This window comes from Taudactylus pleione, unplaced genomic scaffold (assembly GCF_031769625.1).
Source record: "Taudactylus pleione unplaced genomic scaffold, aTauple2 ptg000278l, whole genome shotgun sequence".
NCBI lineage: Eukaryota > Metazoa > Chordata > Amphibia > Anura > Myobatrachidae > Taudactylus > Taudactylus pleione.
Window position 1 is genome coordinate 620,959 of NW_028284680.1, and position 24,329 is coordinate 645,287.

Consider the following 24,329-nt stretch of genomic DNA (forward strand, 5'->3'; position numbering starts at 1 on the left):
ACTGTAGGGGGCAGGCTTGCAGTAGAGCAATCAGCAGGGCTAATGTCGCCGACTATGGGCCTGATTCAGGAAGTAACGCAGTTGCTAATACGCACGCAATCGTCCGATTGTTGCGAACTGCGCATGCATCGCTGCCATCGGGACTGCGATAGCAGTGACTACGCAGACCCATCGCAGAGTGATTGACAGGAAGTGCCATTTGGGGGTAGTGACGGAGGGGGTGGTCGGGGAAACGCAGGCGTGCCAGTGCGTTTGAGCGCCGTTGCAGGGGCGTGCATAAGTTAGCCACTGCGATGCTGTATGCAGTTAGCAATTTCTGAGTAAGGTCAGAGCCCGTGTAAGTGTGTGTGAGGTTGCGATGGTACTCCATGTTACTGATGGTATCTCAGTCTTGTGTAATCACTGTGTGTGATGAGGTTAGTAATTCCTGAGTAAGGTCAGAGCCTGTGTAAGTGTGTGTGAGGCTGTGATGGTACTCCATGTTACTGATGGTTTCTCAGTCTTGTGTAATCACTGTGTGTGATGAGGTTAGTAATTCCTGAGTAAGGTCAGAGCCTGTGTAAGTGTGTGTGAGGGTGTGATGGTACTCCATGTTACTGATGGTTCAGTCTTGTGTAATCACTGTGTGTGATGAGGTTAGTACTTCCTGAGTAAGGTCAGAGCCTGTGTAAGTGTGTGTGAGGATGTGATGGTACTCCATGTTACTGATGGTGTCTCAGTCTTGTCTAGTCACTGTGTGTGATGAGGTTATTAATTCCTGAGTAAGGTCAGAGCTTGTGTAAGTGTGTGTGAGGCTGTGATGGTACTCCATGTTACTGATGGTTTCTCAGTCTTGTGTAATCACTGTGTGTGATGAGGTTAGTAATTCCTGAGTAAGGTCAGAGCCTGTGTAAGTGTGTGTGAGGCTGTGATGGAGCTCCATGTTACCGATGGTTTCTCAGGCTTGTGTAATCACTGTGTGTGATGAGGTTAGTAATTCCTGAGTAAGGTCAGAGCCTGTGTAAGTATGTGTGAGGCTGTAATGTACTCCATGTTATTGATGGTTTCTCAGTCTTGTGTAGTCACTGCGTGTGATGAGGTTAGTAATTCCTGAGTAAGGTCAGAGCCTGTGTAAGTGAGTGTGAGGCTGTGATGGAGCTCCATGTTACCGATGGTTTCTCAGGCTTGTGTAATCACTGTGTGTGATGAGGTTAGTAATTCCTGAGTAAGGTCAGAGCCTGTGTAAGTATGTGTGAGGCTGTAATGTACTCCATGTTATTGATGGTTTCTCAGTCTTGTGTAGTCACTGCGTGTGATGAGGTTAGTATTTCCTGAGACAGGTCAGAGCCTGTGTAAGTGTGTGTGAGGCTGTGATGGTACTCCATGTTACTGATGGTCTCTCAGTCTTGTGTAGTCACTGCGTGTGATGAGGTTAGTAATTCCTGAGTAAGGTCAGAGCCTGTGTAAGTGTGTGTGAGGCTGTGATGGTACTCCATGTTACTGATGGTGTCTCAGTCTTGTCTAGTCACTGTGTGTGATGAGGTTAGTAATTCCTGAGTAAGGTCAGAGCTTGTGTAAGTGTGTGTGAGGCTGTGATGGTACTCCATGTTACTGATGGTGTCTCAGTCTTGTTTAATCACAGTGTGTGATGAGGTTAGTAATTCCTGAGTAAGGTCAGAGCCTGTGTAAGTGTGTGTGAGGCTGTGATAGTACTCCATGTTACTGAAGGTGTCTCAGTCTTGTGTAATCAGTGTGTGTGATGAGGTTAGTAATTCCTGAGTAAGGTCAGAGCCTGTGTAAGTGTGTGTGAGGCTGTGATGGTGCTCCATGTTACCGATGGTTTCTCAGGCTTGTGTAATCACTGTGTGTGATGAGGTTAGTAATTCCTGAGTAAGGTCAGAGCCTGTGTAAGTATGTGTGATGCTGTGATGTACTCCATGTTATTGATGGTTTCTCAGTCTTGTGTAGTCACTGCGTGTGATGAGGTTAGTATTTCCTGAGACAGGTCAGAGCCTGTGTAAGTGTGTGTGAGGCTGTGATGGTACTCCATGTTACTGATGGTCTCTCAGTCTTGTGTAGTCACTGTGTGTGATGAGGTTAGTAATTCCTGAGTAAGGTCAGAGCCTGTGTAAGTGTGTGTGAGGCTGTGATGGTACTCCATGTTACTGATGGGGTCTCAGTCTTGTGTAATCACTGCGTGTGATGAGGTTAGTAATTCCTGAGTAAGGTCAGAGCCTGTGTAAGTGTGTGTGAGGCTGTGATGGTACTCCATGTTACTGATGGTATCTCAGTCTTGTCTAGTCACTGTGTGTGATGAGGTTAGTAATTCCTGAGTAAGGTCAGAGTCTGTGTTAAGTGTGTGTGAGGCTGTGATGGTACTCCATGTTACTGATGGTCTCTCAGTCTTGTGTAATCACTGTGTGTGATGAGGTTAGTAATTCCTGAGTAAGGTCAGAGCTTGTGTAAGTGTGTGTGAGGCTGCGATGGTACTCCATGTTACTGATGGTGTCTCAGTCTTGTGTAATCACTGTGTGTGATGAGGTTAGTAATTCCTGAGTAAGGTCAGAGCCTGTGTAAGTGTGTGTGAGGCTGTGATAGTACTCCATGTTACTGACGGTGTCTCAGTCTTGTGTAATCACTGTGTGTGATGAGGTTAGTAATTCCTGAGTAAGGTCAGAGCCTGTGTAAGTGTGTGTGAGGCTGTGATGGTGCTCCATGTTACTGATGGTTTCTCAGGCTTGTGTAATCACTGTGTGTGATGAGGTTAGTAATTCCTGAGTAAGGTCAGAGCCTGTGTAAGTATGGGTGATGCTGTGATGTACTCCATGTTACTGATGGTTTCTCAGTCTTGTGTAGTCACTGCGTGTGATGAGGTTAGTATTTCCTGAGACAGGTCAGAGCCTGTGTAAGTGTGTGTGAGGCTGTGATGGTACTCCATGTTACTGATGGTCTCTCAGTCTTGTGTAGTCACTGCGTGTGATGAGGTTAGTAATTCCTGAGTAAGGTCAGAGCCTGTGTAAGTGTGTGTGAGACTGTGATGGTACTCAATGTTACTGAAGGTGTCTCAGTCTTGTCTAGTCACTGTGTGTGATGAGGTTAGTAATTCCTGAGTAAGGTCAGAGCTTGTGTAAGTGTGTGTGAGGCTGTGATGGTACTCCATGTTACTGATGGTGTCTCAGTCTTGTGTAATCACAGTGTGTGATGAGGTTAGTAATTCCTGAGTAAGGTCAGAGCCTGTGTAAGTGTGTGTGAGGCTGTGATGGTACTCCATGTTACTGATGGTGTCTCAGTCTTGTCTAGTCACTGTGTGCGATGAGGTTAGTAATTCCTGAGTAAGGTCCGAGCCTGTGTAAGTGTGTGTGAGGCTGTGATAGTACTCCATGTTACTGAAGGTGTCTCAGTCTTGTGTAATCACTGTGTGTGATGAGGTTAGTAATTCCTGAGTAAGGTCAGAGCCTGTGTAAGTGTGTGTGAGGCTGTGATGGTGCTCCATGTTACTGATGGTTTCTCAGGCTTGTGTAATCACTGTGTGTGATGAGGTTAGTAATTCCTGAGTAAGGTCAGAGCCTGTGTAAGTGTGTGTGAGGCTGTGATGGTACTCCATGTTACTGATGGTGTCTCAGTCTTGTCTAGTCACTCTGTGTGATGAGGTTAGTAATTCCTGAGTAAGGTCAGAGCTTGTGTAAATGTGTGTGAGGCTGTGATGGTACTCCATGTTACTGATGGTGTCTCAGTCTTGTGTAATCACTGTGTGTGATGAGGTTAGTAATTCCTGAGTAAGGTCAGAGCCTGTGTAAGTATGCGTGAGGCTGCGATGGTACTCCATTGTGCCGATGGTTTCGCAGTCTTGCTAAACATTACGGATGTGAGTAAGGTAAAGTGGGGGTCCTTATGTAGTGAAGCGGCGGCAATGCGATCGCAATGGATTAGCATACTACCGCAGTTGAACTGCGTGCGTAATCGCTATTGCATTCGCAGTTGCATTCCTTGCTGAATCAGGCCCTGTGACAGACATATAGTGAAATCTTAATATGATGTTTTAAAGTCGTTTTAATGAAGTCTTACTAGATAGAAGTCCTGAAGGTCGTCTTCCCATGGTGGCGGGATTTATCCAGGACTAGTAATGTGCCCAGCTTTACAATGCAAACACTGGCAGAAATGCATGAGCAGTAATGGAGAACACTACTTACAGGCCCGAAGGTTCCCGGAGGACACGGTTCAGGTCGGAAAGCTCCCTCTGAGGAGAAGAAGCCTGGAGTCACCTCATGCTGAACTGGTGAGCTGGAACCTGCTGTGCAGTAATACCCAGGAGTGCAGTTTCCAGTGGGAGCGGAGCCCCCTTGTCCATCGCAGAACATCCTGAGTGGGATAGAGGTGGTCACTATGTGTCTGGCAAGGGACATGTAATACGTTATTATCTGAACACTTAAAAACCATTAAAAACACACTTACCGGGGTGGGCAGGTTAAGCACTGGCTCACGTGCACAATGCCAATCTGGTTACCATAGGTGCCAGGAGGGCACAGAACTGGCCATCCTGAGCCTGCGGGGCAGAAGCTGCCAGCTGGGCACACACCACCATTGGGTGACTATGTATGCACATAGAGAGAGGGGAAGGAATAAAAGCAACAGGTAACGCACACAGGAGACACGCTACAGCCATGTACAATACTGTATAATACTGTGATTATGGGGCAGAAGCTGCCAGCTGGGCACATGCCACCATTCGGTGACTAATGATAAAGAATGTGGCACACACAGTGACATGCTGTTTGTGCTGGGTTAATACCGGGCTTGTAGATCCTTCAGGGCAGTAGAACCCTTCCTGGCAGTGACCACTGGCGGCTGTGAGGCCCACACCAGAACAGAACTGACCGGCTTTACATGCCCGGCACTCAGCCTCGCTGGACAGCCCCTCACGAGGACCATACGTTCCCTCTGGGCACGGCACTGGATAAGAGCTGCCATGCTGACAGTAGAATCCCTGAGGAGGGAATGATGCAAAGGTTACACAAGAGGGTCCAGGAGATATTATGCGCCCTCAGGCGGTAGGGAAAGGAGAGAGGTGCGGACATTATGGCTTTGAGTTAGTACAGCCGGAGAGATGGGAGAAGAGCTGGAGAACACACAACCAAATGTCCTCCTAAAAGGCTTCTTTCTGTAGGAGAATTACGTACACCATAGATAGAGAACTTACATGTCAACTGATTGTAGCAAATCACCACCAATGCGGTACGTTGGCATACTCACAGCTGGGCAGGGTTTAGGGGTCAGTAAGGATGGCATATCACAGAAGAAGCCTGCAGGGCACAGCAAGCAGACTGGTATCTTTACACCCAGCTTTGTCATGTTCCAATAGGATCCAGGCTGGCAGGGATAGGACAGGGGAAAGCCTGTGCCCGGTGGGCAATGATACCCCTGGGGGCACAGCCCATTCTAAGGAGAACAAAACAGATCTGTTATATCTACATGTGACACAGGGAACATTATTTTGGAATGATCGCCCCGCCCCCTGGCCCACTATAGCAGTTATATCCCGGCCTTTTCTGGCATAATTATCTCCTATACGTATATAAAACCTATAGAGTTTATGACATTTGTATAGATTCATCATTTCTTCTACGTACAATAACTCCTATATTAGCGGCTGTTTATAGGATACAGGAAACTGCTACAACTGACTAACAATTGCTGGTACGACCCCCCACAGCGCACAGGACAGCGGTATCATCACTCACCGGACTCGGGATCCCTCTCTGTCCTTCCTGATAGCAGTAATTCCCGTCCGGGCATGGCAGACATTCTTCTAGTCCTTCTAGACCTGGCTGATATCCATATGTTCCATTTGGGCATGATTTGGGTTCCTACAAAACACACAAAACCTAAGGAACATGACCTAAAAGACACCGACTCACATTGTGGAGCTCACTCAAACTTTATACACTGATTGTACTCTTAGGTGGTTCCTTACACCGCTTCCCTCGGGACAGTAGTATCCCTGGGGGCAAATACTGGCATCCTCCTCTGGAAAGACCGCCATGCCTTTAGGACAGACCCTTCCTGCCGGGCACGCCAGCTGCATCATGCGCTCCTTGCTGGTCCGGTACTCATTGCAGTAGTGTCCTGGGGGGCAGAGCAGACAAGCGGAGGATCCGGTGTCCTACAGAGCACATGAAGGGGACTTAGCGGTAGGCAGAACCTCTCACACTGGTAACAGAGAGTCAGGGCAAATAATGATGATGATCTGAGCACAATGAAGAGACAAAAAGAAATAACTCCTATTCAGGCGCCAGAGGGACGTTTATCTGTTAAACAGGTAGAAGAGACCAAAGTGAATATATATATATATATATATATATATATACACACACACACAGTATATATATATATATATATATATATATTATTCTGATTCAGAGAACACATCTAAGAGCATTCCACACTCCACAATGTAATGTAAACATGGTCACTTTAGATGCGCTGTGCATTAATACAATACAAATAGGCAATTCACAGCAATCACACAATATAAGAACACAAGCAACACTCAACACTGTGCACTGAACCATATGTTCTTATGCACTCCAGATGGGTGTAACATGAATCACATAAGTCCACCATAGTCCTGTGAGCATGAGATCTGCGGAGTGTCAGACACTGTCCAACAAGACACCACCAGCCAACAGCAATGGGCTCCGTACACAGAACCGATATCTCTCATCGTGACGAAGAATTGCTTATATAAACCACAGACTTATTGGATTACTCCATTTATCCTGGGTCATCTAGGTTTGCACCTCTCTCCACTGAAATCCGAGAACGTGCACAAGACAGACCCTCACCATGAACTGGGGGCACTACAATGTAGCATAATATGAACTGGAGGCACTGCAATGTAGCATAATATGAACTGGAGGCACTGCAATGTAGCATAATATGAACTGGGGGCACTGCAATGTAGCATAATATGAACTGGGGGCACTGCAATGTAGCATAATATGAACTGGGGGCACTGCAATGTAGCATAATATGAACTGGGGGCACTGCAATGTAGCATAATATGAACTGGAGTCACTGCAATGTAGCATAATATGAACTGGAGGCACTGCAATGTAGCATAATATGAACTGGAGGCACTGCAATGTAACATAATATGAACTGGGGGCACTGCAATGTAGCATAATATGAACTGGAGGCACTGCAATGTAGCATAATATGAACTGGGAGCACTACAATGTAGCATAATATGAACTGGAGGTACTGCAATTTAGCATAATATGAACTGGGAGCACTGCAATGTAGCATAATATGAACTGGAGTCACTGCAATGTAGCATAATATGAACTGGAGGCACTGCAATGTAACATAATATGAACTGGGGGCACTGCAATGTAGCATAATATGAACTGGGGGCACTGCAATGTAGCATAATATGAACTGGGGGCACTGCTGTATGTTAATTTTCTTCTGATGGTTCCGGCCGCTTGTGTTGTGTGCAAATTACATCAAAAATTAACAAAAAAACGTATAGAATAAGCCATCCCCATGAAATATATTAATTCTTATTATTCTCTAATGCAAACGCAACTGAATCAATTACATGCCAATTAGCAGTGATATTAGCAATAACAAACGATTATTAGCTGCTTGATTTGTGTGACACAAAATAGAAACATCAAACATTACATCAGTCACATTCGATAGTATCGATTGTACTCTGGGGCTTGAGAGAGCACATACCCAAACTCAAGCTGTACGATCAGCCAGGCCTCTAACCTGCTCGCAGAGTGACATTTTACTACTTCCGGCCTTCTATGTCAGTCGTAGCAGGAAATTTATGTACGCCCCTGAAATGCCATGAAAACGGTGAGGAACGCCTGTGTTTTTAGACCACCACCCCCGTCACCACCCACAAACGGCCTTTCATGTCAATCAACTCCCGGAAGCCACTTCCTACTCGTAAGCCGTACGATCGACAGCATTTTGGATCGCAAAGCCTTGTACGCACATGCGCACTACTAACCGTACGCATGTGTGGTTCGGAAACATCAGATGCGTAGGACCGAGCGGCCGCTTACGACAGACTCTAAATGAGGTCCACTGTGTGGTATAATGTAGCCTGGGAGCATTATGTGGCATAGTGTATACTGGCACCACTACAGTTTGGCCTATTGTGAACCAGGGGCACTATGTGGTATAATGTAAACTAGGACACTAATATGGGGCAAAAAATTAATGAGGGCACTACTATGGGGCATAAAATGAGTGAGGGCACTACTATAGGGGCATAAAATTAACTAGGCTACTACTATGGGATATATCATTACCTAGGTCACTACTATGGGGGCATAAAATTATCTAGGCTACTACTATTCGGCATAAAATGAAATAGGCCATTACTATGGGATATATCATTACATACTCTAGATCACTACTATGGGCCATAAAATGAACAAGGTCACTACTATTCGACATAAAATGAACAACCACTGAGGAACGAGGTGTCCCTATAGAAGCATTGGGGTGGGGGACCCTTTAAAATATTGCAATAGGGCCTACAAAGTTCTGGCTACACCTGATGGGTGAAATGGTCCCATATGTGTTGCCCATCTTACCTTTTACTTATTATATAGTTTTGGCAGATTATACGTATCACTGGCATAGGACTAAATTTGTCTGAGGTTTTTAAAAAAATATCACATGGCAGTGAAAAGATTTAGGGAGACAGTTGATTTTTGGATCAGCTGTCTCTGTGCCGGAGCAATGATGAATAGTATGTTAATTATCAGGGTTCGCTCGGACCCCGATAACTAACATGTTGAGTAGACTCCTTAGTATTAAAATGTGAGAAATATAAAATAATATATATTTTATTTCAGCCAAGTTCCAAAAGTAATTTCTTATCACTTTTATGCAACAGATTTCGTGGACGTTCCTCGGGAGCTTTTTTGCCTTTTAAATTTATCCCAAAGTAAAAAGACGACATGTCTTTGTATAACCAGTGACTTGTGTCTAATTATTATTCCAATTACTTCCTACCTTAATTGTGCAGCGTGTACTCACATTACAACAACGAGGAGACAACAGCAGATTCAGAGCAGACAGATACAATTATTTCATTCAATGGGAACAGACACTCACAGAGAAACTACCGGCACCGCAGGGCACCGGGGAACCCATCCCGATATTAGGGCACGATGAGCCCGCGGTACATCGATCACATTCACTCACATCGCGAGCCCCTTGCTCAGCACGATAAGTACCACTATGTCACACAGGAGGTAAAACAAATGAAAATAAATATTATTGAAATATAAAATAAAAGCAATTAAATGTGTAGTCTTCAGCGAATATCCATCTACTATAGTATACTGTATGATATCCCGGCTGTCAGGATGCCGCTAGTCAGAATCCCGACACCCAGAGGACTCAATGGTGAGTTGTTTTATTATCCCTACTCTAACCCCTACCCTAACCCACCCTTCCTGGTGCCTAACCCTCCCCCCCTAGTGCCTAAACCTAACCTCCCCCTCCCCGGTGCCTAAACCTAACCTCCCCCTCCCTGCACCCTAAACCTAACACCCCCTCCCCAGTGCCTAAACCTAACCTCCCCCCCTAGTGCCTAAACCTAACCTCCCCCTCCCCGCACCCTAAACCTAACACCCCCTCCCCGATGCCTAAACCTAACCTCCCCCTCCCTGCACCCTAAACCTAACACCCCCTCCCCGGTGCCTAAACCTAACCTCCCCCCCTAGTGCCTAAACCTAACCTCCCCCTCCCCGCACCCTAAACCTAACACCCCTTCCCCGATGCCTAAACCTAACCTCCCCCCCCCTAGTGCCTAAACCTAACCTCCCCCTCCCCACACCCTAAACCTAACACCCCCTCCCGGGTGCCTAAACTTGACCTCCCCCCTAGTGCCTAAACCTAACCTCCCCCTCCCCGCACCCTAAACCTAACACCCCCTCCCCGGTGCCTAAACCTAACCTCCCCCTCCCTGCACCCTAAACCTAACACCCCCTCCCCGGTGCCTAAACCTAACCTCCCCCCTAGTGCCTAAACCTAACCTCCCCCTCCCCACACCCTAAACCTAACACCCCCTCCCGGGTGCCTAAACGTGACCTCCCCCCCTAGTGCCTAAACCTAACCTCCCCCTCCCCACACCCTAAACCTAACACCCCCTCCCAGGTGCCTAAACTTGACCTCCCCCCTAGTGCCTAAACCTAACCTCCCCCTCCCCGCACCCTAAACCTAACACCCCCTCCCCGGAGCCTAAACCTAACCTCCCCCTCCCTGCACCCTAAACCTAACACCCCATCCCCAGTGCCTAAACCTAACCTCCCCCCCTAGTGCCTAAACCTAACCTCCCCCTCCCCGCACCCTAAACCTAACACCCCCTCCCCGGTGCCTACACCTAACCTCCCCCTCCCTGCACCCTAAACCTAACACCCCCTCCCCGGTGCCTAAACCTAACCTCCCCCCCTAGTGCCTAAACCTAACCTCCCCCTCCCCGCACCCTAAACCTAACACCCCCTCCCCGATGCCTAAACCTAACCTCCCCCCCCTAGTGCCTAAACCTAACCCCCCCCTCCCCACACCCTAAACCTAACACCCCCTCCCGGGTGCCTAAACTTGACCTCCCCCCTAGTGCCTAAACCTAACCTCCCCCTCCCCGCACCCTAAACCTAACACCCCCTCCCCGGAGCCTAAACCTAACCTCCCCCTCCCCGCACCCTAAACCTAACACCCCCTCCCCGGTGCCTAAACCTAACCTCCCCCTCCCTGCACCCTAAACCTAACACCCCCTCCCCGGTGCCTAAACCTAACCTCCCCCCTAGTGCCTAAACCTAACCTCCCCCTCCCCACACCCTAAACCTAACACCCCCTCCCGGGTGCCTAAACGTGACCTCCCCCCCTAGTGCCTAAACCTAACCTCCCCCTCCCCACACCCTAACCCTCCCTCCCCGGTGCCTAACCTTAACCTTCCCTAAACCTGCTAGATAACACTACCCTCCCCCTACACCCTGATACTTACCTTTGGGATGCCGACGGGTTAGGTGTAATATCCCGGCTCGGTATTAAGACCGTCGGTATCCCGCACGCCGAGATGCTGACTACATTCCGTCACTATTCGGTAAGTAATGGCTTCTCCCCAGGGGATTGCAGTTTGGAGCTGGACGGCGCTTTCAAAATGTTTATTCCCTTTAATTTAAGGACAAACTCCTGCAGATTGGTCATTGGGTTATTATTAGAATAAATAAACTGACCAATCATGGCCAGATGTGATTGGGTGGAGTGAGTGGGGCTGCGTTCACGAAATGTCACCATTTTAGGCTGGGTTTAAGCTTGGTGTCGGGGTTCTTCACCTTGGCACAGCTTTTAGGTTCATTCATGTTTGCTATAAGTCTTTTTGCACATCTATTTGCGACATGCATGGAAATTACTAGCGCAGACAGATAAACCGTCGAAATGGCAAGAGTAAAGAGTACAGGGATAGCTTGTCCAATCACATTACTGCGCACTGGGAGGTATCTGAAAATCCCTTTTCAGTAGGGATGGCAACCGGTGTGGCTACCATCGATGGCAAAATAGCACGTGGCCATCGATGGTAACCAACTATGCAATGGATGACCATCGATGGTTTCTCCAACCGATGGTCATCCGTATTGTATAACTGACTGACCCGTGGGCCAATCAGAAATGGGAGCGGGGCTTTGCAGGAGTCGGGGGCAGAGCCGGGAACCTTGTAAAAAAAAAAAAAAAAAAAAATTGTGCTGTTCCATCGATGGAGGGAAACCATCTGGTTCTCCCCATCGATGGTAAAAACAGTCAACATCGGCCATAAACCATCGATGATTATGAATCAACGATGGTTGATGGCCATCCCTACTTTCCAACTTGCTATAAAGGGGCTAATTCAGCAGTGCACACAAGTGCACTGCTGACTGCAGATTCCCGATTATCGGGAATCTGTGCATGTGCAGGACCCATTCTGCGAGTGTGCAGAATGGGTCCTCCTAACACGCACGCTAGCCCTTGAATGCCTCTGTCTGTAAAGCTGCGTGCGTTTCTTGCTGAATCAGGGCCAAAGTAGCTTATAGGCAACAATGGCCGTCACAGAGTCAATCTCAGAAAATCTTTTTGTTGTTTGTGAAATTGAAGAAGACCACAGTTTCTATTGGAAAAATAGGGACTGCGCTATCTCTGATATCTCCGCTGTTCAGCTTTTGGTAGTGATACATATAACATGCACAGCCTTTTGTGTTAGCATTCTTTTCGGGGGTGATGAGCTTAATAAATAGTTCCCATAATAAACCAATGGTACAGCCTACAGATAGATTTCCAAACCATTGTTCAGTCATTTCTGTGTCTTCTAATCATTTTCTCCATCCCATGAAATCTATATGTAATAAGCCCAAGTAGCTGAACCATATACTCACATAGGACACAGGGCAGGTTTAGATGTACCGGCGGGGCAGTAAGATCCTACCGGGCAAGCACTGCACTCACCCACTCGAACACTGCCCAGTTTAAGGTTAAAGGTCCCCGCTGGGCATGGAAACTGGGATCCAGATTGGGAACCTTTACAGAGAAATAAATACAAAATACAAGAGAAGCGACAGCTGCAGACACAACCCTATAAATCCTCCGCGTTCCCCTGTGAGGGGGTAATTAGCTGATCGCTGATGTTGGCAGAAGAGAAACATTCAAATTCTTTCGTTTTTGAAGAAAATATTGTATCACAGAGAGACTCTCTTAGGGGTCAGTTTAATTAGGAGCCAGTTTGCAAAAACAGATGTGTAATAAAAACAAATTTGAAAAATGTTCTGCGCTCAGTCTCAATAGGGTGAAAATAGTGATAAATATGTGCAAATAAGAGCTTTAAAACATCATAATCATGCAAACATAAAGAATTGATTCAATGTTTATAGTCTTTTTAAGGGAATCGGTATGAAATAACGCCGGCCACATGGCGGTTCGATTCCCGGCGACGCCTGGCCGACAGATGAGCAGAGCCCGGCAGCGGAAGCCCGACAGCGCTGGAAATCCCGATCATCGCTAAGGTAAGTATAAACTAACCTAACCCCCTAACCCTCCTTAGGGATGCCTAACCCTAACCTCCCCCCCCAAGTGCCTAACACTAATCATCCTTCTAAGTGCCTAACCCTAACCACCCCCTTCCCCGCTGCCTAACCCTAAATCCCCCCCGGGGGTGCCTAACCCTCCCTCCTCCTAGCCTAACCCTCCCGGGGGGGTGCCTATCCCTAAGTCCCCCCCGGGTGCCCTAAACCTAACCCTCCCCCCCAGCGGCTGTCCGATCGAAGGGATGCCGGGCGCCTGTCTCCCGGCGTCGGGGAAATGTCAGGCGTCTACATCTAGATGCCGGGAATTTCACCCTCGCTGGGATATGACAGTCGGGAAGCCGGCTGTCGGTATTAAGGCAGCCGGTTTCCCGATTGTATACCTTTTTAAGCCTGCCACCACTTCCATTTAAAAAGACTATAAACATTGAATCTATTTTTTATGTTTGCATGATTATGATGTTTTAAAGCGCTTATTTGCACATATTAAAAACAAATGTGTATCATAAAACTCACATACACCACGTGAATGCGCACACCCGAGAAATGCGAGATTCAATTAGAAATGCCAATTCTAGGGGCTCTCGGCAAGGCCCCGCAACTCTTCTACAAAACACGACCAGGGATGAGTGCATGAAAAAGTGAGAAAACCTTCTTGGATCCCAAAAAAAGAGGCTCAGTGGCCAAAATGGCTGATTTTATTTTACACTTTTTATGAATAGTGCATAAATTATAACCAGCATGTGTTTATCATCAAATTCAATTCTTTCCAGCATTTTGGAGTACAGAAAAAGTTTTGTAAAGTGATTTTTCAGAGTTTCAATACCATTTTGTAAAAAGTTTGAAAAGCTTTTTAACTCCCATATGCAAGTTCAAAAAACCCTCTCCCATAAATACACCTCCACATACCTGCCCCACATCAATTACACCTCCACACACCTGTTCCTACATCATTTACACCTCCACATATCTGTAACACATAATTTACACCTCCACATACCTGTCCCCCATAAAATTACACCACCACACACCTGTTCCCCATCATTTACACCTCTACATACCTGTAACACATAATTTACACCTCCACATACCTGTCCTACATCATTTACACCTCCACATACCTGTAACACATAATTTACACCTCCACATACCTGTCCCCCATCAATTACACCTCCACATACCTGTAACATAATTTACACCTCCAAATACCAGTTCCCCATTAATTACACCTCCACATATCTGTAACACATAATTTACACCTCCACATACCTGTCCATCATCAATTACACCTCCACATACCTGTAACACATAATTTACACCTCCACATACCTGTCCCCCATCAATTACACCTCCACATACCTGTAACATAATTTACACCTCCACATACCGTTCCCCATCAATTACACCTCCACATATCTGTAACACATAATTTACACCTCCACATACCTGTCCATCATCAATTACACCTCCACATACCTGTAACACATAATTAACACCTCCACATACCTGTCCCACATCATTTACACCTCCACATACCCGTCCCCAATCATTTACACCTCCACATACCTGTCCTACATCATCTACACCTCCACATACCTGTCCCCCATCATTTATACCTCCACATACCTGTCCCCCATCATTTACACCTCCACATATCTGTAAAACATAATTTACACCTCCACATACCTGTCCCCATCAATTACACCTCCACATACCTGTAACACATAATTTACACCTCCACATACCTGTTCCCCATCAATTACACCTCCACATACCTGTAACACATAATTTACACCTCCACATACCTGTCCCCCATCAATTATACCTCCACATACCTGTAACACATAATTTACACCTCCACATACCTGTCCTACATCATTTACACCTCCACATACCTGTCCCCCATCATTTACACCTCCACATACCTGTCCTACATCATTTACACCTCCACATACCTGTCCCCATCACTTACACCTCCACATACCTGTCCCCAATCATTTACACCTCCACACACCTGTCCTACATCACTTACACCTCCACATACATGTCTCACTTCATTTACACCTCCACATACCTGTCCCACATCATTTACACCTCCACATACCTGTCCTACATCATTTACAACTCCACATACCTGTCCTACATCATTTACACCTCCACATACCTGTCCTACATCATTTACACCTCCACATACTTGTCTCACATCATTTACACCTCCACATACCTGTCCCACATCATTTACACCTCCACATACCTGTCCTACATCATTTACACCGCCACACACCTGTCCTACGTCATTTACACCTCCACATACCTGTCCTACATCATTTACACCTCCACATACCTGTCCACCATCACTTACACCTCCACATACCTGTCCCCAATCATTTACACCTCCACACACCTGTCCTACATCATTTACACCTCCACATACCTGTCTCACATCATTTACACCTCCACATACCTGTCCCACATCATTTACACCTCCACATACCTGTAACACATAATTTACACCTCCACATACCTGTCCCCCATCAATTATACCTCCACATACCTGTAACACATAATTTACACCTCCACATACCTGTCCTACATCATTTACACCTCCACATACCTGTCCCCCATCATTTACACCTCCACATACCTGTCCTACATCATTTACACCTCCACATACCTGTCTCACATCATTTACACCTCCACATACCTGTCCCACATCATTTACACCTCCACATACCTGTAACACATAATTTACACCTCCACATACCTGTCCCCCATCAATTATACCTCCACATACCTGTAACACATAATTTACACCTCCACATACCTGTCCTACATCATTTACACCTCCACATACCTGTCCCCCATCATTTACACCTCCACATACCTGTCCTACATCATTTACACCTCCACATACCTGTCCTACATCATTTACACCTCCACATACCTGTCCCCATCACTTACACCTCCACACACCTGTCCTACATCACTTACACCTCCACATACATGTCTCACTTCATTTACACTTCCACATACCTGTCCCACATCATTTACACCTCCACATACCTGTCCTACATCATTTACTCCTACACATACCTGTCCTACGTAATTTACACCTCTACATACATGTCTCACATCATTTACACCTCCACATACCTGTCCCACATCATTTACACCTCCACATACCTGTCCTACATCATTTACAACTCCACATACCTGTCCTACATCATTTACACCTCCACATACCTGTTGTACATCATTTACACCTCCACATACCTGTCCCACATCATTTACACCTCCACATACCTGTCCTACATCATTTACACCTCCACATACCTGTCCCCCATCATTTACACCTCCACATACCTGTCCCACATCATTTACACCTCCACATACCTGTCCCACATCATTTACACCTCCACATACCTGTCCTACATCATTTACACCTCCACACACCTGTCCTACATCACTTACACCTCCACATACATGTCTCACTTCATTTACACCTCCACATACCTGTCCCACATCATTTACACCTCCACATACCTGTCCTACATCATTTACTCCTCCACATACATGTCTCACTTCATTTACACCTCCACATACCTGTCCCACATCATTTACACCTCCACATACCTGTCCTACATCATTTACTCCTACACATACCTGTCCTACATAATTTACACCTCCACATACATGTCCCTCATCATTTACACCTCCACATAGTGTCAGTGGCTGTCAGTGGCCAAAATGGCTGATTTTATTTTACACTTTTTATGAATAGTGCATAAATTATAACAATGCTGCTTTAGTAACAGGTGTACCCTATAGCAGGAGGTTTTCAGACAGGGACTTGGTGCTTATTTATGGGACAGCTCCCTTACAGTGTTGGTACATAACACCGCATTCTCACTCTGTATCTCACCGGCACTGTGGGTAATGAATAGCAGTGGGGATATTACAGCATTACAGAATCTTGCTGCCCATATATTGTATCACTAACTCACCCTCTGTACAGAAATATCCAGCGCTGCATTTCCCAGAAGGTCCCTCAGCACCGGCCAGGCAGAACCAGCCAGCAGGACATGAGTAGCACTCTCTGTCAGACGCCAGGCCTGGTCTGTCGCTCCACGTCCCAGGAGGACACTTGTACTGGGAGCCATGCTTGGTTCCTGGAGGACAATAGTGGCCACGAGGGCAGGGAACTGGGGGCCGCTGTCTTCCTCCTGAACCTAAGGGCCCATAAGTGTTCATGAGTGAGAAAAATACAGCGTAGACCCCACAGACAAGGACAAATTCTATTCTATGGACCAGGAGGGAAAATGCAGGTGTAAGAATGAAGGATGAGATGTCGTAGTAAGCAGGACACGTCCAGGATGGACATATTACACAGACACAGAGGACACGTCACCAGCTTTAAGTCATTGGTAAGATCCAAAAATATGACCTGGTGGAAAACCACTGAGGAACGTTGGAAGGTATCTACTTCACGAACACACTATACCTGTTATACAGAAAAATCTGGCTGGACAGATCTCACACTGGGATTTGTGGAAGAGATTCTGATGGTCACTAAAGGTGCCAGCCGGGCAGGCGTTCTCAGCGGCGGTAGGCGATCTAGACCCCACGGGACACACATACCTATCAGAACAAGACACCTGAATGAGTACAGAGGCTGACTGCAATGTGCAGGTGGTACAGTAAGTCATACACACCCGGTAGAACAGTCAGAGTCAGGCTGGATTAAACCGGGGCGAGTGCAGGCACTTCCTGCAGAGCACGGTGTACAGTCTCCAGCCTCATTCTGCCCTTCTAGGAGATTAAAGGTGCCAGATGGGCATGGAATGGGGTAACTGGTATTCGACAGGCAGTAGGAACCAGCAGGGCACAAACCACACTGCTCAATTCCTTAAAATAAAAGACAAAATAGTAATTAGAATGAAATAATGTAAATTAATTAATCTTACCCACATTAATAATAGTATTTTTAGGTATTCAAATAACGCTTTGCAATGCTAGGAGGAATTGGTGCAGATTAGCAGATTTGGCGCAGGATGGTCGTTGGTGCAGATGACTACATTGGGCGCAGGATGGTTGTTAGTGCAGATTAGTACACTGGGCACAGGATGGTTGTTGGTGCAGATTAGTACATTGGGCACAGGATGGTTGTTGGTGCAGATTAGTACATTGGACCCAGGGTGGATGTTGGTGCAGATTACTACATTGGATGCAGGATGGATGTTGGTGCAGATTAGTAGATTGGGTGCAGGATGGTTGTTGATGTAGATTAGCAGACTGGGCGAAGGATAGTTGTTGGTGCACATTAGTAGATTGGCGCAGGATGGTTGTTGGTGCAGATTAGTAAATTGGGTGCAGTATGGTTGTTGGTGCAGATTAGTACATTGGGTGCAGTATGGTTGTTGGTGCAGATTAGTAGATTGGGTGCAGAATGGTTGTTGGTGCAGTTTAGTAGATTGGGTGCAGGATGGTTGTTGGTGCAGATTAGCAGATTGGGCACAGGATGGATGTTGGTGCAGATTAATACATTGGGCACAGGATGGTTGTTGGTGCAGATTAATACATTGGGCATAGGATGGTTGTTGGTGCAGATTAGTACATTGGACCCAGGGTGGATGTTGGTGCAGATTAATACATTGGGTGCAGGATGGTTGTTGGTGCAGATTAGTAGATTGGGTGCAGAATGGTTGTTGGTGCAGATTAGTAGATTGGGCGCAGGATGGTTGTTGGTGCAGATTAGTAGATTGAGCGCAGGATGGTTGGTGCAGATTAATACAGTGGGTGCAGGATGGATGTTGGTAGAAATTAGTAGATTGGGTGCAGGATGGTTGTTGGTGCAGATTAGTACATTGGGTGCAGGATGGATGTTGGTGCAGATTAGTAGATTGGGCGCAGGATGGTTGTTGGTGTAGATTAGCAGATTGGGCGAAGGATAGTTGTTGGTGCACATTAGTAGATTGGCGCAGGATGGTTGTTGGTGCAGATTAGTAAATTGAGTGCAGTATGGTTGTTGGTGCAGATTAGTACATTGGGTGCAGTATGGTTGTTGGTGCAGATTAGTACATTGGGTGCAGTATGGTTGTTGGTGCAGATTAGTAGATTGGGTGCAGAATGGTTGTTGGTGTAGATTAGTAGATTGGGCGCAGGATGGTTGTTGGTGCAGATTAGTAGATTGAGCGCAGGATGGTTGGTGCAGATTAGCAGATTGGGTGCAGGATGGATGTTGGTGCAGATTAGTAGATTGGGCGCAGGATGGATGTTGGTGCACATTAGCAGATTGGGCACAGGATGGTTGTGGGTGCACATTAGTAGATTGGTAGACCATCCTGCACCCAATCTGTTAATGTGCACCAACAACCAGGATGGTTGTTGGTGCACATTAGCAGATTGGGTGCAGGATGGTTGTTGGTGCAGATTGGGCGAAGGATGGTTGTTTGTGCAGATTAGGCGCAGGATGGATGTTTATGCAGATTAGTAGATTGGGCGCAGAATGGTTGTTGGTGCACATTTTCAGATTGGGTGCAGGATGGTTGTTGGAGCAGATTAGTAGATTGGGAGCAGGACGGTTGTTGGTGCAGATTAGTAGATTGGGCGCAGGATGGCTGTTGGTGCAGATTAGTAAATTGGGTGCAGGATGGTTGTTGGTGCAGAATAGTAGATTGGGCGCAGGGTGGTTGTTGGTGCAGATTAGTAGATTGGAGCGCAGGATGATTGTTGGTGCACATTAATAGATTTGGCGCAGGATGGTTTCATTGTTGCACCAAAGTGCAGGAATTAGATTATTACACAGGTCTGCGAAATGTAAAGGTATTGAAAGCTTTTTAATAATACTTTTATATTCTAAATTATACTCCTGTGTACATCAAGAAATAGTATATTTAAACAAATTACCACATCACATTTACCTATGAGCTGAGTTACATACATTTTTAAGAAAAAACAAGAAGTTTAATTGTTTTTGACATATTTATTGTGAAATATGAAGAAGTGTAGATATTATCACTGAGTTTTTGTCTTAATTACATAATAAAACAAAAACAAAATAGAAACAAAACCATAATTATTGAAAAAATTGTTAATATCTTGTTTTTTTCCCTTAAAAACTTTGTTTTGTCGCTTTTCGCTTATAAGCTTTTTCTGTGTTATCTCTGTGTATCATCCAGTAGTAGTCAGCCATCATGCTGATGTCCCAATGACCCTGGTATCTTCTTTCTACATCTTTAAAGTCTTGGTGGAACCGTTCACCCTGTTCTTCACTGTAGTCTCCGATATTATTTGGGAAATGCTCAATATGGGAATTCAATAAAATGTACCTTTAGACTCATATTGCAGCCAAGGTTTCTGTAACTATTAAGCATTTCCCTGACAATTTATTTGTAGTTTGGATCCTTGACATGGCCTAAAAATGTAAAATCACTTGTTTGACGAAGTCAACGCAGAAAGGTCCACAATATTCATTACACGCCCGAAATGTTCATCTTTTATTAACTTTCTAATGTCAGGGCCTGTAAAAATGCCTTCCTTCAGTTTAGCATCAGATAGGTTATGGAATTTGGTGCAAAGATATATGAAAGTTTCTCCATCTTTAGGCAGTGCTTTTACACATTGTTTCATCATTCCTAATTTTATATGTAGAGGTGGAAGTAAAACTTTATTTGGATCTACTAAACTGGATCTGATGACACAATTTTTTCCAATTTGTAAACTTTTTCGAGCTGGCCTATTGTTTTTTTGCCAATGTAAATCTTTAGCTCTGCTATCCCATTCACAGAGAAAACATGGGAATTTAGTGTAACCTTGTTGCTGGCAAAGTACCATGTATACAATTTTAATGTCTCCACATATTAACCACTTGTGTCTTGCATATCCAATCAGTTCCAAGACAGTTTTAAAATTTTCATATGTTTCTTTAAAATAGGCTGAATGTGCTAATGGTATTGACACGTATATGTGTTGCCATTGTGCAATAAAACAGCTCTTAAACTTCATTTTGAAGAATCTATGAATAACCTCCATTCTTCTGGGTTGTATTCAATAGTAAACTTTTGCATTAAGCCTTTGATATCATTGCAATAAACGATATTGTTCTCTTTCATAAAAAAATGTGTAATTTTCCTCTTCTCTTCGTCGATACCAAAAATATGTAGTGTCGGAATCTAATAAATTGTTTTCCTTCAAATGAGATCCAAGCAGCTCGGCTACATCTTTGGGGAGTCCAAGATCCCACACCAAATCATTTAGTTGATTCTGTTTCAGTGGTCGCGGTGTATCACAGACTCTGCACTATTTCACCACTACTTGGAATATCGGGGGTCATTCAGACCCACTCGCGAGCGGCAGTACGCTCGCAAGTGGTTCGATGGTCCCCACTGCACATGCGCACGACGGAGGGAGCTCCGTCGTGCGCATGCGCGAGACCCGGCGAGCGAAGGATTTTCCATCGCTCCGGGTCTCGCACCAAAGGGGGTGTGCTGTCGATGTTGATTGACAGCACGCCCCCTTTGGTGGGCGTGCCTTCCAGACGGAGGCGTTCCCATGGGAACGCCTACCGTCTGAAGCCGGCCCCACTGACATCACTAGTGTCTGATAGAGCCAAAATCACTCCTGGCCTTGCGGTTGAGAAACCCGACCACAGGGTTTCACGCAAGTCCGATGGTCGCGATGGACAAGACCATCGCGACCATCTTGCTGCACGCTCGTATATGCTGTGGGTGGTGACCCACAGCTATACGAGCATCCAGGAGGACGCTCCATATTAATGGAGGAGGGCCCTGATTCAGACCGAGCGCTCTGGTCTGAGCTTCCGGCTCTGAATCAGGGCCATCACCAGATGGAGTTTGTGACAATATATTGACAATATCTAGAAATAGGTGGATTAGGTACTGGTAATTCAGGTCCGTGAGGTATCGGTTTCGTAACAGATTCGATAACAGTGAAGGTGATTTTGTGCTTGGTTTTAGAATGATGTCCTTTATCATCAATAGAGCAAAAATAGCAATTGTTAATGTGATTAGTTAGCTCCGTCCGTATCACAGGAACACCAAAAGATAAAGGGCCTGATTCAGACCCACTCGTGAGCGGCTGTCCGCTCGCAAGTGGGTCGATGTTCTGGACTGAGCATGCGCCAGACGCGACGAGCGAAGGAAAGTCCTTCGCTCGTTGTGTCCGATCAAAGGGGGCGTGCTGTCAGTGTTGATTGACAGCACGCCCCCTTTGGTAGGCGTGCCTCCCTGACGGGGGCGTTCCCATGGGAACGCCTCCCGTCAAAAGCCGGCCCACTGACATCACTAGTGATGTCAGTGGGAGTGATTTTGGCTCTGATAGAGCCAAAATCACTCCGGAGCTTGCGGTTGAAAACCTCAACCGCAGGCTCCGGCTCGCAATTTCGATGGTCGCGATGGTCTCGACCATCGCGGCCATCAAAATGCACGCTCGTATAGCCTGTGGGTGGTGACCCACAGCTATACGAGCGTCCAGAGGGACGCTCCATTTTCATGGAGGCCGGCCCTCATTCAGAGCGTGCGCTCTGCTCAGAGCGTGCGCTCTGAATGAGGGCCAAAGCTTTCTTCTTACCAGCAATCCATTTCTGTAGTATTTCAACACAAGCCGAACAAACTTAGGGTCTGATTCAGAGTTAGGAATAGAGAGAGATAGCACTTAACTGAGAACCTGAACAAACCATATAGTAATGCAAGGGGTGTAAATACATACATTTTTTTACATGTAGGGTAAATACCGGCTGCTCTTACATATAATTTAGATGTCAGTTTGGAAACACTCCTCTAAAATCTAAACCTCTCTGCACATTTTAAATCTGCCCCCCCTGCAGTCATGGGCAACGAGCGGGAGGGGGGGGCAGGTGCAGTTTACCTGGGCTGCAGCTTGCCCGGGTCCGGCATCGCCCCCCCATCCTCCCACACAGCAGCTCAGCACACAGCTTGTGCTGGACTGCAGTGCGAGAATGCTCGCGGCTGCTGCAGCAGCCGGAGCAGTTTCCTATGGCTTTGGGGGGGAGCGATCACACTGATCACCCCCCCCCCCCCACCCTGCTTAGCACTGGGCGGCTTACAGTGCCCTCCTTCCCAAAACGTGAATTATTATTTTTTTGTTGTTGTCAAGGGACGTGGCCACACCTCCCGCTATTAGGCCACGCCCCCTCCTTTACCTGGGCCCGGCCGGGCTCTCTACGGCCCCCCTGCAGTGCAGCATGGTTTCACCAAGATGATCAGTTGAGAGAGATCTCTCTCTCTGTTCCCAAGTCTGAATCTGGCCCTTTGTGCTGCACTGTTTATCTTGATGTAATATCTTTATTCCAAAATAAGCGAAATTTGCCTTTTTTATGAAATCACCTGTTTCTTCTGTTTCTCTATAGTATATTGTCCACAAATATAACAAAAGACATCTGCACTATTTTTTACATTGTCTCGACGCCATCTTCAACAATTCGAAAGGCACAGATGAAAACTCAAGCATTAAACACGTGCGTTCATTACAAAATGCTCCAGCGCTCTCCTCTGGGATCAGTGGCAGAACCGCGCAGGTAGTGTGGTGGCCGCCACTCCCTTCAGCTCTCCTTCTCCAGGGTCCTGAGCCTGCTACTCACACTCACACTCACAAGCTCCGCCCTCAGACTACACGAGGAGCTGCGGCTGCATGAAGCCTGGTACTGTCATTTGTTCTATGATGGCTACTTGATGAGTAGCATCAATTAGTGTGTATACTGTACTGTATGAATGGTGTGCACTGTATGTACTGTGTGTGTGTGTAGTGTGTGTGTGTGGGTACTGTGTGTGTGTAGTGTGTACTGTGTGTGTATGGTATATGAACTGTGTGTGTGTAGTGTGTACTGTATATGTACTGTGTCTGTAGTGTGTACTGTGTGTGTACGGTATATGAACTGTGTGTGTGTGTAGTGTGTACTGTATATGTACTGTGTGTACGGTATATGAACTGTGTGTGTGTAGTGTGTACTGTATATGTACTGTGTGTACGGTATATGTACTGTGTGTGTGTAGTGTGTACTGTGTGTGTACTGTATGAGTGGTGTGTACTGTATATGTACTGTGTGTGTGTAGTGTGTACTGTATATGTACTGTGTGTGTAGTGTGTGTACGGTATATGAACTGTGTGTGTGTAGTGTGTACTGTATATGTACTGTGTGTAGTATGTACTGTATATGTCCTGTGTGTGTGTAGTGTGTACTGTATGAGTGGTGTGTACTGTATATGTACTGTGTGTGTGTAGTGTGTACTG

The 24,329-nt window shown here is 46.2% G+C and overlaps 1 protein-coding gene across 1 annotated transcript in view; it reads right to left on the reverse strand.

The window, feature by feature from the left end:
• The window catches only part of LOC148513469 (uncharacterized), a 466,228-nt gene that overhangs the window by 415,964 nt on the left and 25,935 nt on the right, over positions 1-24,329 (reverse strand). The window contains exons 10-20 of the mRNA XM_088481822.1: positions 17,774-17,966; positions 17,563-17,699; positions 17,066-17,290; positions 12,420-12,561; positions 9,121-9,244; positions 5,951-6,139; positions 5,718-5,843; positions 5,230-5,415; positions 4,769-4,963; positions 4,432-4,568; positions 4,170-4,338 (exon numbers count right to left, since the gene is read on the reverse strand). Of these exons, the coding sequence (XP_088337948.1) occupies positions 4,170-4,338; positions 4,432-4,568; positions 4,769-4,963; positions 5,230-5,415; positions 5,718-5,843; positions 5,951-6,139; positions 9,121-9,244; positions 12,420-12,561; positions 17,066-17,290; positions 17,563-17,699; positions 17,774-17,966 (1,823 nt within the window). The remainder of the gene's footprint in view (positions 1-4,169; positions 4,339-4,431; positions 4,569-4,768; positions 4,964-5,229; positions 5,416-5,717; positions 5,844-5,950; positions 6,140-9,120; positions 9,245-12,419; positions 12,562-17,065; positions 17,291-17,562; positions 17,700-17,773; positions 17,967-24,329) is intronic.